We start from the raw sequence: 12817 nt of genomic DNA on the forward strand, positions 1-12817 counted from the left end.
GTCGAATTTAGAGTGGTTTACTTTAAGTTTGTATCTGTTGTGTGCTTGTGTGTTGTTGTGGATGAAGCTGAAGTTGTCGTTGACAGGAAGGATGTTGTAGCAGATGATTCTCTCTTTCTCTTTTTGCAGATATACGCTGCCCAGGGCAGATGAGCTTTGAAAATGGCTTTTTCGTCCCACGGCGAACTTTCCACCCCATTGGTGACATTCTGAGTTTTCAGTGTTCCGAGGGGTACCAGCTCCTTGGCTCATCCCAGCGACACTGCCAACCTAACGGCCTATGGAACGGGACCTCCCCTGTTTGTGATGATGGAGGTAAAATCTTTTGTTTTTATTAGTTTTTAATAGAGGATACAAAAATGTGAAAGAAAATAGTGGGAAAGATAGGGGAAGGGGAAAAAATGTAGGACAAAGAGAACAAAGAAAGAAAAGGCCTTGACTTCCGACTCTCATCAAACCTCCTCTTTTTATTTTTACATAATAATATAAACTAGCCATTTCTATAAGAACAAACCTATCTAATCAGTAAAACCCAAAACCAAAGTTTCATTCCCTCCATTCCATCTCAAGCACAAAGCCCAGAAATTGTTTCCAAGTAGAAACAAAAGTAAGTGTGTATTTTAAACAAAGCACTTAATTTAGCCACCCCTGCCAACTCCACCAACTTTTGCAGCCATCCATCCATTATGGGAATCAAAGTGTCCTTTCATTTGGGGGCATAATGTAATCTTCCTCAACATATATAAGATCAAAGTTACAATTCCCCAAGTCTCCCTCCCTCCCTCCCTCCCTCCCTCTCTTTCTTTCCATCCATCCATCATCCATCCATCCTAAGGCTGTCCTAAGACCTCAACTTCTTCTTTTTCATTGCAGGTAAATACATTATCTGTAGGTACCGCTGTGTATGTAACTTTTTCTATTTTCTTTTCTGGTTGCCGATATACTACACAGTCATAAGCTGGCAATATATGTTTCACTTCAATTACTAGTTTCCTTTGATTGGTCCATTTAGTGGGTCTAATTGGATTTCCAAATAAAGTTATTACCTTTGCCTGTTTATACCTGTTAAGTCGAGGGCTACTTGCGTACTCTGCTGTAAAGAATGAAGCATTTGGAAAAGCAATATGAGAGCTGCCGATCAATTTACTGTCACAATTCAAAGTGTTGGTTATGACTTTTAAAGCCCTACATGGCATTGGACCAGAGTACCTCCGGAACTGCCTGCTACCGCACGAATCCCAGCGACTGATAAGGTCCCACAGAGTTGGCCTTTTCCGGGTCCCATTGACTAAACAATGTCATCTGGCGGGCCCCAGGGGAAGAGCCTTCTCTGTGGCGGCCCCAGCCCTCTGGAACCAACTCCCCCCGGAGATTAGAACTGCTCCCACCCTCCTTGTCTTCCGTAAACTACTCAAGACCCACCTATACCGCCAGGCACCTTTCCCCCAAGCTCCCTATAATTTATGTTTGGTATATATGTGTTGTCTGGTTTTAATATGATAGGGTTTTAGTTATTTCTTTTAATATTAGATTTGTGCTATTATAATATTGTTTTTTACCATTGTTGTGAGCCACCCCGAGTCTTCGGACAGGGGTGGCATACAAATCTAATTATTATTATTAATAATAATAATAATAATAATAATAATAATAATAATAATAATGTATCCCCCCACCAGTTCACCTGCTTCCAGACTCGTCTTTACAATTGTGTTGACTTTGTTGTCTTCTCTCCACAGCCGGGTACTGCCTCACCCTTGCTGTGCCCCCGGGGGCAATTGCTACAGGAAAAGGCAACCGTCTGGGTGATCGGATCTCATTCAAATGTCAGGTTACCTTAGATTTGATTGGATCATCCCAACGGGTCTGCATGCTGGACGGCGAGTGGTCTGGTACGCAGCCAAGTTGTAGAGGTATGCATTTCTTTTTCCAACGGGTTAGATTAGATCAGGGGTAGGCAAAGTTGGCTCTTCTATGACATGTGGACTTCAACTCCCAGAATTCCTGAGCCAGTCAGGATAACTCAGGAATTCTGGGAGTTGAAGTCCAGATGTCATAGAAGAGCCAACTTTGCCTACCCCCTGGATTAGATGATCTCCAGGGTCACCGCTTGTCCTTTAGCTTCTGTATCTCTCCACCCCTTTTTTTTCTCTTTTTCAATTTATTTATTTAATTTATTTATTAATTGGGTTTATATGCCGCCCCTCTCCGAGGACTCAGGGCAGTTTACAACATGTAAAAAGAACAATAAAATACAGTGTCAAAATCCAATTCATTAAGACTAGGTGGACAAATCTAAAGTCCCCAATAACGTTAAAAATCTATCACACTCATTCAAACATCAATCATACAAAGCATTCATCGGCCAGGGGGCCAAGATCTAATCGCCCCAAGCCTGGCAGCCTAAATGAGTCTTACAAATCTCCAGGGGGAGCTGATTCCAGAGAGCCGGGCCCCCCACAGAGAAGGCTCTTCCCCTAGGCCCTGCCAAGCGACATTGTCTAGTTGTCGGGACCTTCTAATCCAACCCCCTGCTTAAGCCAGAGACCTATACCATTTCAGACAAGTGGCTGCCCAGTCCTTTCTTAAAAACCTCCAGTGATGAACCACCTACAACTTCTGAAGGCAAAGTTGTTCCACTGGTTAATTGTCCTCACTGTTAGGAAGTTTCTCCTTAATTCCAGGTTGCTTCTCTCCTTGGTTAGTTTCCATCCATTGTTTCGTGTCCTGCCCTGCTTTGGAAAATAAAGCTGAGTCCCTCTTCATTTGTGGCAGCCTCTCAAATACTGGAATCAATGCCTGATAACACAGGATGTTCCCTTTTTCCCATCCCCACAGCCAGTTACTCTTATGACCGAGCTGAAGATGTTAAAGCTGAATTTGGAGCCTCGCTGACGGATGTTCTGAGTGAAGTGTCCACCTTCAAGTTGGATCCTTCTGGGACAATTCAAAGTGAGTCTCTTTTCTCCAGAGCAGCTCATCTAATGACTGTAACTAGTTAAAAGTGGCAGGCAGGAATCTATATTTTCAGATTCATGATATACTGTTAATGAAGCCTTATAATAAAGCACCATATTTTTTGGAGTATAAGACACACCTTCGTTTTGGGGGAGGATTTTTTTTTAGTATTTTTTTATAATATAAAACACACACAGAGCATATAACAAGTGCTCAGTTATTAGTGCCTGCCACCAGACAACATCCACACCCCTCCACCAATATGGAGACATATTTTGTATATATCATTTTAACTCAAGAGCAATACAGTGATCCCTCGATTTTCGCAGGTTCAAACTTCGTGAAATGGCTATACCACGGTTTTTCAAAAAAATTAATTAAAAAATACTCCGTGGGTTTTTTTCTATACCACGGTTTTTCCCACCCGATGATGTCATACGTCATCACCAAGAGTCACTTCTCTCTCTCTTTCTCTCTCTTTCCTGTCATTCTCAGCTTCAATCATTTTCTCTATTTTCTCCCCTTTTTTCTATCATTTTTCTCTCTCTCTCTACCTTCCACTCTCTCCTCCTCTTGCTCTCTCTCTCTCTCTCTCTTTCTCACTCTCTCTCCTTTCTATCTCGCTCTGTCTGCTGCTCTCTCTCTGTGAGAATGCCTGCCCTTCCTCTCCTGCAGCCCCCTCGCTGACAGCTGGGACAAAAGCGCTCTTAGCTAAGGGACTGCGAGAGGGGCGGGGCGGGCATTCTCAAAGCGCTCAGAGTGGCTAGCGGCCAAATGAGGATGAGAAGCCGTAGCTGCCAGCGCTGCTGCAGGAGGACCCGTGCCCCAAGAAAGGGGCGGATCGGTGGGTGGGGGGTAGTGGCGAGGCGGCTGGAGGCGCTGGGGGGGCAGGGGCGGGCGACATTCAAAACCATCTTTGCCGGCCTCCGCACTTTCGTCGCTCCCCGTCCCCAACTTCAAGCCCAGCTCCTTGTGCGGCCTTGGAAAAGGGTGCGCGGGGGTAGGTTTTGGCTGTCCATAGCAAAAAATGGTGTTTTTACTTCCGCATCTCTACTTCATGGAAATTTGACTTTCGCGGGCAGCCTGGGAACGCAACCCCCGCGAAAATCGAGGGATCACTGTATATCTATTTACATATTATAAAGTGATCCCAATTTATTCCTTATAGCTTGGTCTCGAATTCTACTGACCATATATCCTCTTACCTTGTCTCATCATCCCATCAGTTCCTGCAGATCAGTTTCATTGGCCGAATTCATCCTCTTATCCATAATCTCAAATTGAACATAATCCACCATATACCGATACCAGTTTTGTATTGTCCATTCACCAGTCTCACTCTGCAAGAGGTGGATGAGAACTTTCACACATTCTCTTCACCACTATGTTCAGATGACTACCATATTTTTGAGAGTATAAGGCACACCTTAGCTTTGGAGGAGGAAAATTGGGAAAAAATAATCTGCCTGTAACTTTCCTGCTTGTATCCTTACAATTAATATTGACTGGTTCCAAATATTTGCTAATAATTGTTTATTGTACCTGGGCTATCGTTAAGTGTTGTACCTTATGGCTCTTGACAAACTTATCTTTTGTTTTATGTAGATTGAGAGCATATGCACCAAGACAAATTCATCTGGTTAATCTTTAGTCTGGTCAGCTTCAGAAGATTAATTTTGAGCCCACGTGTTTGCTTGTTATAGCCTGATTTGGGATAAAAACCAGTTTCTAAAACAGTTCACTTGCTCTTTTCAGAGAGAAACAATGAGGAAATCAGGCAAAGGGACAATCCCTTCGCTAGCAAAGCAGAGAAGATTATTAGCACCTGAAAAAAAGGCAGAAGATTGCTTGCTAGCAAAGCAAGGAAGATTTCTTCACTGTTAGTTAGGGTTGAAAAAAGACTCAGCTTATTGTTGGAGGGAGTAGCAATGAAAGAAGTAGGCAAAGAGAAGATCTCTTATCTAGAAAAACATGGAAGATTGTGTTAGCACCTCGTTAGAGCTAAAAAAAGGTTTAATAAAAGTTACATTCGGAGTATAAGATACATACAAATTTTTACGCTGAAAAATACGGTAGTTATCATTCATCTAGTTGAGTTTCCTGTCTGGTTTAGCTGGGAGGGCTAACCTAATGTGTTTAGTAGTCATTGGTAGCCTTATCATCTGTGAATTAGAGCAGCGTTTCTCAGCCTTGGTAACTAAGATATATGGACTTCAACTCCCAGAATTCCCTACCCAGGATGCTGCTTGTGGAATTCTGGGAATTGAATTCTGGAAGTGGAAATTCTCAAGGTCTCCAACACTGAGAAACACGGTTATAAATGGTAGGTCCAACATGATCTCCACAAATCTCTTAAAAATAATTGTGGAGGATACCATGACATTTAAAGAGGGTCCATTTGGTATTGATTAGGAACTAGACATAGTTTTATTTCAAATTAATTAAATGATTAGATGCAGGGGAGATCTCCAGTGGGACTGAAGCATAGAATTAATTGCAGGCACTTGCAGAATCATGTGCTAAGGTTTAGAAACACACAAAATGGTAATGCTGAGGATATTCATCACATCAATTTCGTGGTACATTTTGTGCAAGAAGATTCTATGGCTTTGCCTTTGGGCTGTCCATTTTTTGTGGCTTCAGAATCATTTTTGGCTTCTTTGCAGGTATCCTAGGTCATTGAAAGGGAAAGGGAGAAAAAAGAAGTTATCTGGTATCAGTGGAAGCAAGTTCTTTTGTTTAGGATGAGAAATAACAATTCCTTTCTTCTCCACATCAGATAAATCTCTAGGCCGAAGGATTATACTGTCCAAAGATGGCTTCCTCTATGTTTACTTCCTGGTGGATGCTTCCCACAGTGTTACAGAACCTAACTTTTCTATCTTTAAAGATGCTGTCAGCCAGATCATCATCAAGGTAAGTTTCTGTAGGTACAAATTGGGTAAAGAATTGGGAGGTGGATGTAGGAGATGACCAGGCTGAGCCATAATGCGTAATCAGTCTAAATCCAGTCCACCTTGAATTACTTATCCACCGCCAAATTGCTTTGACTGTTAGTAGTTCAGATTCTTGTAGAGAGCTTAAGCTTACACTGAATCCTTATACCCATTTGAATTGCCTGATTTCCTGCTTTCCCTTGCGCTTGATGGTGGTAGTGTTAGCAACAGTGCTGGTGACTATTGACAGAAGGGTATGTTTACCCTGCAAATATAAACTAATTTGAACTTTTAGAAGGTCTAACCCAGGTTAACCGTACTATAAGCAACCGAATCAGTGTATGTACAAAATTAAATCCCCAAAAGTTGGAAGGGAGAAAGGGATCTTCAGCAAGATAAGTATGTGAGTAGATTGCATTGGTTTATTTATTGATTTGTCAATCTGTATGCTCCCTCCATTGGCAAGTGTCCTCCTCACTAGGTACCAGACAGGAATACGACACAACAGGAAATCTAAAGCTTCTTTAATCAAGATTGTTTATGACAGAAGTCTTCAAACTTGCCAACTGTAAGACTTGTGGACTTCAAGGCAATGGGTTACCACAAGGTTCTGTCCTGGGCCCTGTGATCTTCAAAATTTTCATCAATGACCTAGACGAAGGAATAGAAAGGGCAAAATTCACTTAACAAATGTTTCACTTAGCAATAGAATTGCTGGGCTCAATTGGGGTTGTAAGTTGAGGATTACCCCATAAAGCCACCGTTTGCAATTGACTGATGGCAGTTTTGTCAATGGTGATGGTATTCAAGTGTCCCAGATATCCTGGGATTGTACCAAGGCACATATTGCTATTGGCACTAATAGAATTATTTTATTTTATTTATTTATTTATTAATCAAATTTGTATGCTGCCCCTCTCCATAGACTCGGGGCGGCTAACAACAGTAATAAAACAATATAAACAAATATAATATTTAAGTTAATTTAAAAAGAAACCCCAATTTGAGAAACCAATGATACATACAGACATACCATGCATAATTTTTTTATAAGCCTAGAGGGAAGGGAATATCTCAATTCCTCCATGCCTGACGACAGAGGTGGGTTTTAAGGAGCTTACGAAAGGCGAGGAGGGTGGGGGCAACTCTGATATCAGGGGGGAGTTGGTTCCAGAGGGCTGGGGCTGCCACAGAGAAGGCTCTTCCCCTGGGTCCCGCCAAATGGCATTGTTTAGTCAACGGGACTCGGAGAAGGCCAACTCTGTGGGACCTAATTGGTCGCTGGGATTCGTGCGCCAGAAGGCGCTCCCGGAGGTATTCTGGTCCGATGCCATGAAGGGCTTTATAGGTCATGACCAACACTTTGAATTGTGACCGGAAACCGATCGGCAGCCAATGCAGACTGTGGAGTGTTGGTGTGACATGGGCATATTTAGGAAAGCCCATGATAGCTCTCGCAGCTGCATTCTGCACGATCTGGAGTTTCCGAACACTTTTCAAAGGTAGCCCCATGTAGAGAGCGTTACAGTAGTCGAGCCTCGAGGTGATGAGGGCATGATTCAGTCACCTTGAATAAGGAGAAATGGATTAAAAGCTGGTTTTGAAAGAGGGCTGGGGCGTCAAAGCAAAACATGGGCTTCCAACTGTTGTGTATTCAGCTGCTGGTGTGTGGTTGAGAGGATTTTCAGAGAACAATGCAACGACTTGCTGACCCCCAAGTTATCAACTGATCGATGACTTCAGTCTTTAGTATCGCACACAAACAAACTAGGACAGCTGATCCTATTCCTTTCGGTGAATAATATTTAAGAGATCCTGTTTTTTGTTTGACAAGAAAATTCCACACAATTCAACTTCAACTGGAAAGGCCAATGGCTTTTCTAGATGTTTGCGGCAAAAACGAGCTCTTTGCAGCATTCTGCCTTTTAATAATTGTGGCCTAAAGTTCATTACTTCACCGTAAAATAATGAAAAGGGGGGAAAAGCCATTACCCAAAGGCAAAACTGTCATAAAATGTGGTCACGTGATTGTAGTTTGCTGCAAGCAGTCATAGGCTTGGTTATGGAGCCCTCGAAGTATGGTCACATGATTGGGAGAGGAGGGCTGTCAGAACTTGAATCCAGGTCATAAGTGTTACACACGCACACACAGAGGTTCGTCGGGACTTTGAATGGTTGCTAAATTGAGGATTATGTATTCCTGACCAATTCAAGCTGTGTTGAAATTGAGCAGACCTGGATGCAGCTTCATATCAACTGAGGGGGTATTGTGGAATATTTTTATTTATTTATGTTTAATTTATTTGTTTGTATCCTCCTTTTATTTATTTATTTTTGAGGTCTCCTAGTCCAACTCCCCTCTCAGGCAGTCAACCCTGTACCATTTCAGATAAATGGTTGTCCAGTCTTTTCTTTAAAATTTGCAGTATTGGTGAGCACCTACAACTTCTGGAGGCATTCTTCCACTGATTAATGGTTCCCACTGTCCAGAAATTGCTCCTTAGTTCTGTTGTGGTTGGCTCTGGCCCAGCTCCTGCCCCAGGGAATGGGGAGGTGGATGCAGGGGAAAATTCAACATGTCACAGGCCTGTGTTATTGCCGACAGAATCAGTTCTGAGTTTAGTTTCCTCGGATGAAGAAGAAGGTGGGAGTGACTCGGCAGAGGAGGGCTTGGCACACAGCCAAGGCAGTCAATCTCCCTTATCTTCCATTGATTCAGATGATGACGTTTTGGACCCACGCAAGCGCAGAATTATGTGTAGAAGAGACTAAGTAAGAACATATTACAGGAAATAAGGGAGGCCACCTGTGTTTGGATGGGGCTCCAGTAATTAGGGCTGCTGCTATAAATAGCAGCATGTGGGTTTGGCTGTTGTGGAAGAATATCTGATCGCAGTTCATCAGGAATCTTGTGTGCTGGACTTTGTTGCTTTTTCACGCCTTCGAAACCAAAGCAGAGCAACGTGTGTGTGTGTGTGTCTCACTTCATTGGAAGAAGAAGGGGTGTGAAGTTTCTTCACAGCTGCTGGCTAAGTGCTTAATGACCGCTTAAGGGAAATTGTACAGACTACCCGGTTGTTTTGGGAAGAGTGCTCTTTGCAATACAAAAAGAGTGCTTAGTTTATTTTGACTTTTGTGATAAAGAACATTGTTTTGAATTTTCAAATGTGTTTGTGTCTGAAATTTGTACCCTTGAATTTTCGGGAGGCTCCTATCAGAGAGCCCGGCAGAACAAGTTCTATATTGTTTCTCTCCTTGATATGTTTCCTCCATTGTTTCTTGTCCTGCCTTGAAGTCCTTTGGAGAATAGTTTGATTTCCTTTTCTTCATGGCAACCGCTGAGATATTGGAACACTGCTATCATGTCACCCCTGGTCTTTCTTTTCATTAAACTAGACATACCCAATTCCAGCAACCATTCTTCATATGTCTTAGCTCCAGTACCCTAATCATCTTTGTTACCTTTCTCTACACTCTTTCTAGAGTCAGTTCTGGAGACCTCACCTACAAAAAGATATTGACAAATTTGAACGGGTCCAAAGACGGGCTACAAGAATGGTGGAAGGTCTTAAGCATAAAACGTATCAGGAAAGACTTAATGAACTCAATCTGTATAGTCTGGAGGACAGAAGGAAAAGGGGGGGACATGATCGAAACATTTAAATATGTTAAAGGGTTAAATAAGGTCCAGGAGAGAAGTGTTTTTAATAGGAAAGTGAACACAAGAACAAGGGGACACAATCTGAAGTTAGTTGGGGGAAAGATCAAAAGCAACATGAGAAAATATTATTTTACTGAAAGAGTAGTAGATCCTTGGAACAAACTTCCAGCAGACGTGGTAGATAAATCCACAGTAACTGAATTTAAACATGCCTGGGATAAACATATATCCATCCTAAGATAAAATACAGAAAATAGTACAAGGGCAGACTAGATGGACCATGAGGTCTTTTTCTGCCGTCAGACATCTATGTTTCTATGTTTCTCAACATGCTTTTCACATTGTGGTGTCCAAAACTGGATCCAGTACTCCAAGAGTGGCCTTAGCAAGGCATTATAAAGCTTTACTAACACTTCACGTGATCTTGGTTCTCGCCTTCTATTAATGCAGCCTAGAACTATATTGACCTTTTATGGCAGCTGCAGCACACTGCTGGCTCATATTTAGGTGATACTTAAGTGAGTAACAGGCCCAAGGTCACTCAGCTGACAGGAGTAGAATTTACAGTTTCCCGCTTTCTAGCTTGGTACTTTAATGACTAGACCGGAGGTATCAAACTCGATTTCATTGAGAGCTGCATCAAGGTTGTGTTTGAGCTTGGGGAAGCCGGGGTGGGTGTGACATGGCCAGCTTGACGTCATCTGTGTCGGGGATGCCCCAAGGGCTCTATCAGGAAAAAAGGGCTCCCAATCTCCATTTTCAGCTGCCATGACTTCCTGCAACCCACTTCCAGCAAAAATGGAGCTTGGAGGGCTGTGTGCATCCCTTGAGCTCTGTTTTCACTGGCAGAAGCATCATGGGCCGGTCCTTTGCTGTTTTGAAGGCAACCTGGGGTGGTGATGGCAGATCTAAGTACCCCATGGGTCAGATCCGGTCCCTAGGGCTTGAGTTCGATACCTCTGGATTAGACCAAACCAACTCTCAAGTATGCCTCAGAATTCTTTGCAAAACATTAAAATGAAATACAGTGGTACCTCTACTTAAGAACCTAATTCGTTCCGTTCCCAGATCTTAAGTAGAAACGTTTGTAAGTAGAAGCAATTTTTCCCTTAGGAATCAATTTAAAAGCAAATAATGTGTGCAAACTCATTAGGAAAGAAATAAAAGCTTGGCATTTGGGTGGGAGGAGGAGGAGGAAGAAGAGGAGAAGGACAGTTGCTGCAGAAGAAAGAAGGTGAGGTGAATGCCCCCTTTTGCCTTACCGCACCCAGACGCTCCGGGAGGCAACCTTGCACCCGGTATATGGGAGACAGCGCGAGGGAGTCACCACAGCGAAGTGGTTTATTCCCTCTCCAAGCGCGCAGAGAAAGGAAAATGCTCCATTCGCTCTGGGCTGTCAAAGCCTCCTTAAGCACTACCAAAAGGCTCCTCTGGCAGCCCAGAAAAGCCCGAGATGGCCAGGATTAAAGGGGGAATGGGAGGAAACTGGCCGGGCCTTTGTGCCGTTCCCAAATTTTCTGGGAAAATTTTCCGGCCTTGGGTTCTTAAGTAGAAAATGGTTTTAAGTAGAGGCAAAAGAATCTTGAGCACCCAGTTCTTATCTAGAAAAGTTCCTAAGTAAAGGTACCACTGTACTTTGGTAGAAGAATATCATATGGGAATGTTTTATGTTGGTAAAGAAAAAGACCTATTTGGTGGATGTTCTCTGAAATGTAATACTGTTTTTTCATTTATGTGTTTTAATTTTTTTTTTTTTGGCTCCTCAGATTTCTAGCTTTGAAGTTCCAGTTAAGTTCGCAGTCATATCTTATGCCAGCCAACCCAAGACAGTTGTCGACATTGGTGATGATGCTGCCGAAGATGTCGATACTGTGATTGATATGATGGAAAGCAATATGAATTACAAAGGTAGGCATTTAGATCCGTTTTTTTCTCCTCCCACCCCCCAATATTTCTGTAGGTTGTGAATTGGGTGGCTTTATAAATTTGATACCTAGATCTTTTATTTTGATTAAAATATTGACACACTGCTTCCAATGTTCCCTCTAATTTTTTTTCCGGTGTGGGCGGAAAAGTATAGTGTCTGAGCGGCAGTCCCTTTGGGACTGAGCAGCATAGAAGTATAGATAGATAGATACATACATAGATAGATAGATAGATATATAGATAGATAGATAGATAGATAGACAGATAAACAGATAAACAGATAAACAGATAAACAATAGTAGATCCTTGGAACAAACTTCCAGCAGACGTGGTACATAAATCCACAGTAACCGAATTTAAACATGCCTGGGATAAACATATATCCATCCTAAGATAAAATACAGAAAATAGTATAAGGGCAGACTAGATGGACCATGAGGTCTTTTTCTGCCATCAGACTTCTATGTTTCTATGTTTCTATAATAATAGATAGATAGGTAGATAGGTAGGTAGGTAGATAGATAGATAGATAGATAAATCTCCCCCCTGCCTGTGTGTGTGTGTGTTTGTGTGTGAACTCTTGAACCATTTCCGAAAACAAGTGAGGGCTGGGTTTTTTCCCCTCTGTTATTATTTAAGTGCTTTTTACCATATGCTTTAAATCAAGAGTCACTTCTCTCTCTGTTTCACCTTAGAGTTCATCATTGGCCTCGGAAACAAATTTGTGATACAAGCCCCATGTTATTGCTGCCTCACTGTATAGGGCAGTGATGGCGAACCTATGGCACAGGTGCCACAGGTGGCACGTGAAGCCATATCTGCTGGCACGTGAGTCGTTGCCCTAGCTCAGCTCCAACGTGCATGTGTGTGCCAGCCAGCTGATTTTTGGCTCACACAGAGACTCTGGGAGGGCATTTTTGGCTTCCAGAGAGCCTATGTGGGTATGAGGGTGAAACATGAGCCTGCTGGGCCCACCAGAAGTTGGGAAACAGGCCATTTCTGGCCTCCAGAGGGCCCCCGTGGGGCGGAGGGGGCTGTTTTTGCCCTCCCCAGGCATTGAATTATGGATGTGGGCACTCGTGCATGTGCGATAGCAAATATGCACGCTCTTTCAGCACCCGAGGAAAACAAGGTTCGCCATCACTAGTATAGGGAGACTTTTCCCCCTTAGGCACAAATATGTCCCACACCAATATACAAATAGTCCTTGACGTATGACTGCAATTGAGCCCAAACATTCTGTTGCTAAGTGAGACATTTCCCCCATTTTACGGCTTTCCTTGCCACTTTTGTTAAGTGAATCACTGCTGTTTTTAAGTGAATAATATGGTTGTTA

At 42.7% G+C, this 12817-nt stretch overlaps 1 protein-coding gene across 1 annotated transcript in view; it reads left to right on the plus strand.

Annotated features, from left to right (window-relative positions):
* Window positions 1-12817, plus strand: part of C2 (complement C2) — an 82279-nt gene that overhangs the window by 16049 nt on the left and 53413 nt on the right. The window contains exons 3-7 of the mRNA XM_070737646.1: window positions 130-315; window positions 1740-1913; window positions 2839-2952; window positions 5738-5874; window positions 11322-11463. Coding sequence (XP_070593747.1) covers window positions 130-315; window positions 1740-1913; window positions 2839-2952; window positions 5738-5874; window positions 11322-11463 — 753 coding nt within the window. The remainder of the gene's footprint in view (window positions 1-129; window positions 316-1739; window positions 1914-2838; window positions 2953-5737; window positions 5875-11321; window positions 11464-12817) is intronic.

The sequence above is a fragment of the Erythrolamprus reginae genome, chromosome 2 (genome assembly GCF_031021105.1).
Source record: "Erythrolamprus reginae isolate rEryReg1 chromosome 2, rEryReg1.hap1, whole genome shotgun sequence".
Lineage (NCBI taxonomy): Eukaryota > Metazoa > Chordata > Lepidosauria > Squamata > Dipsadidae > Erythrolamprus > Erythrolamprus reginae.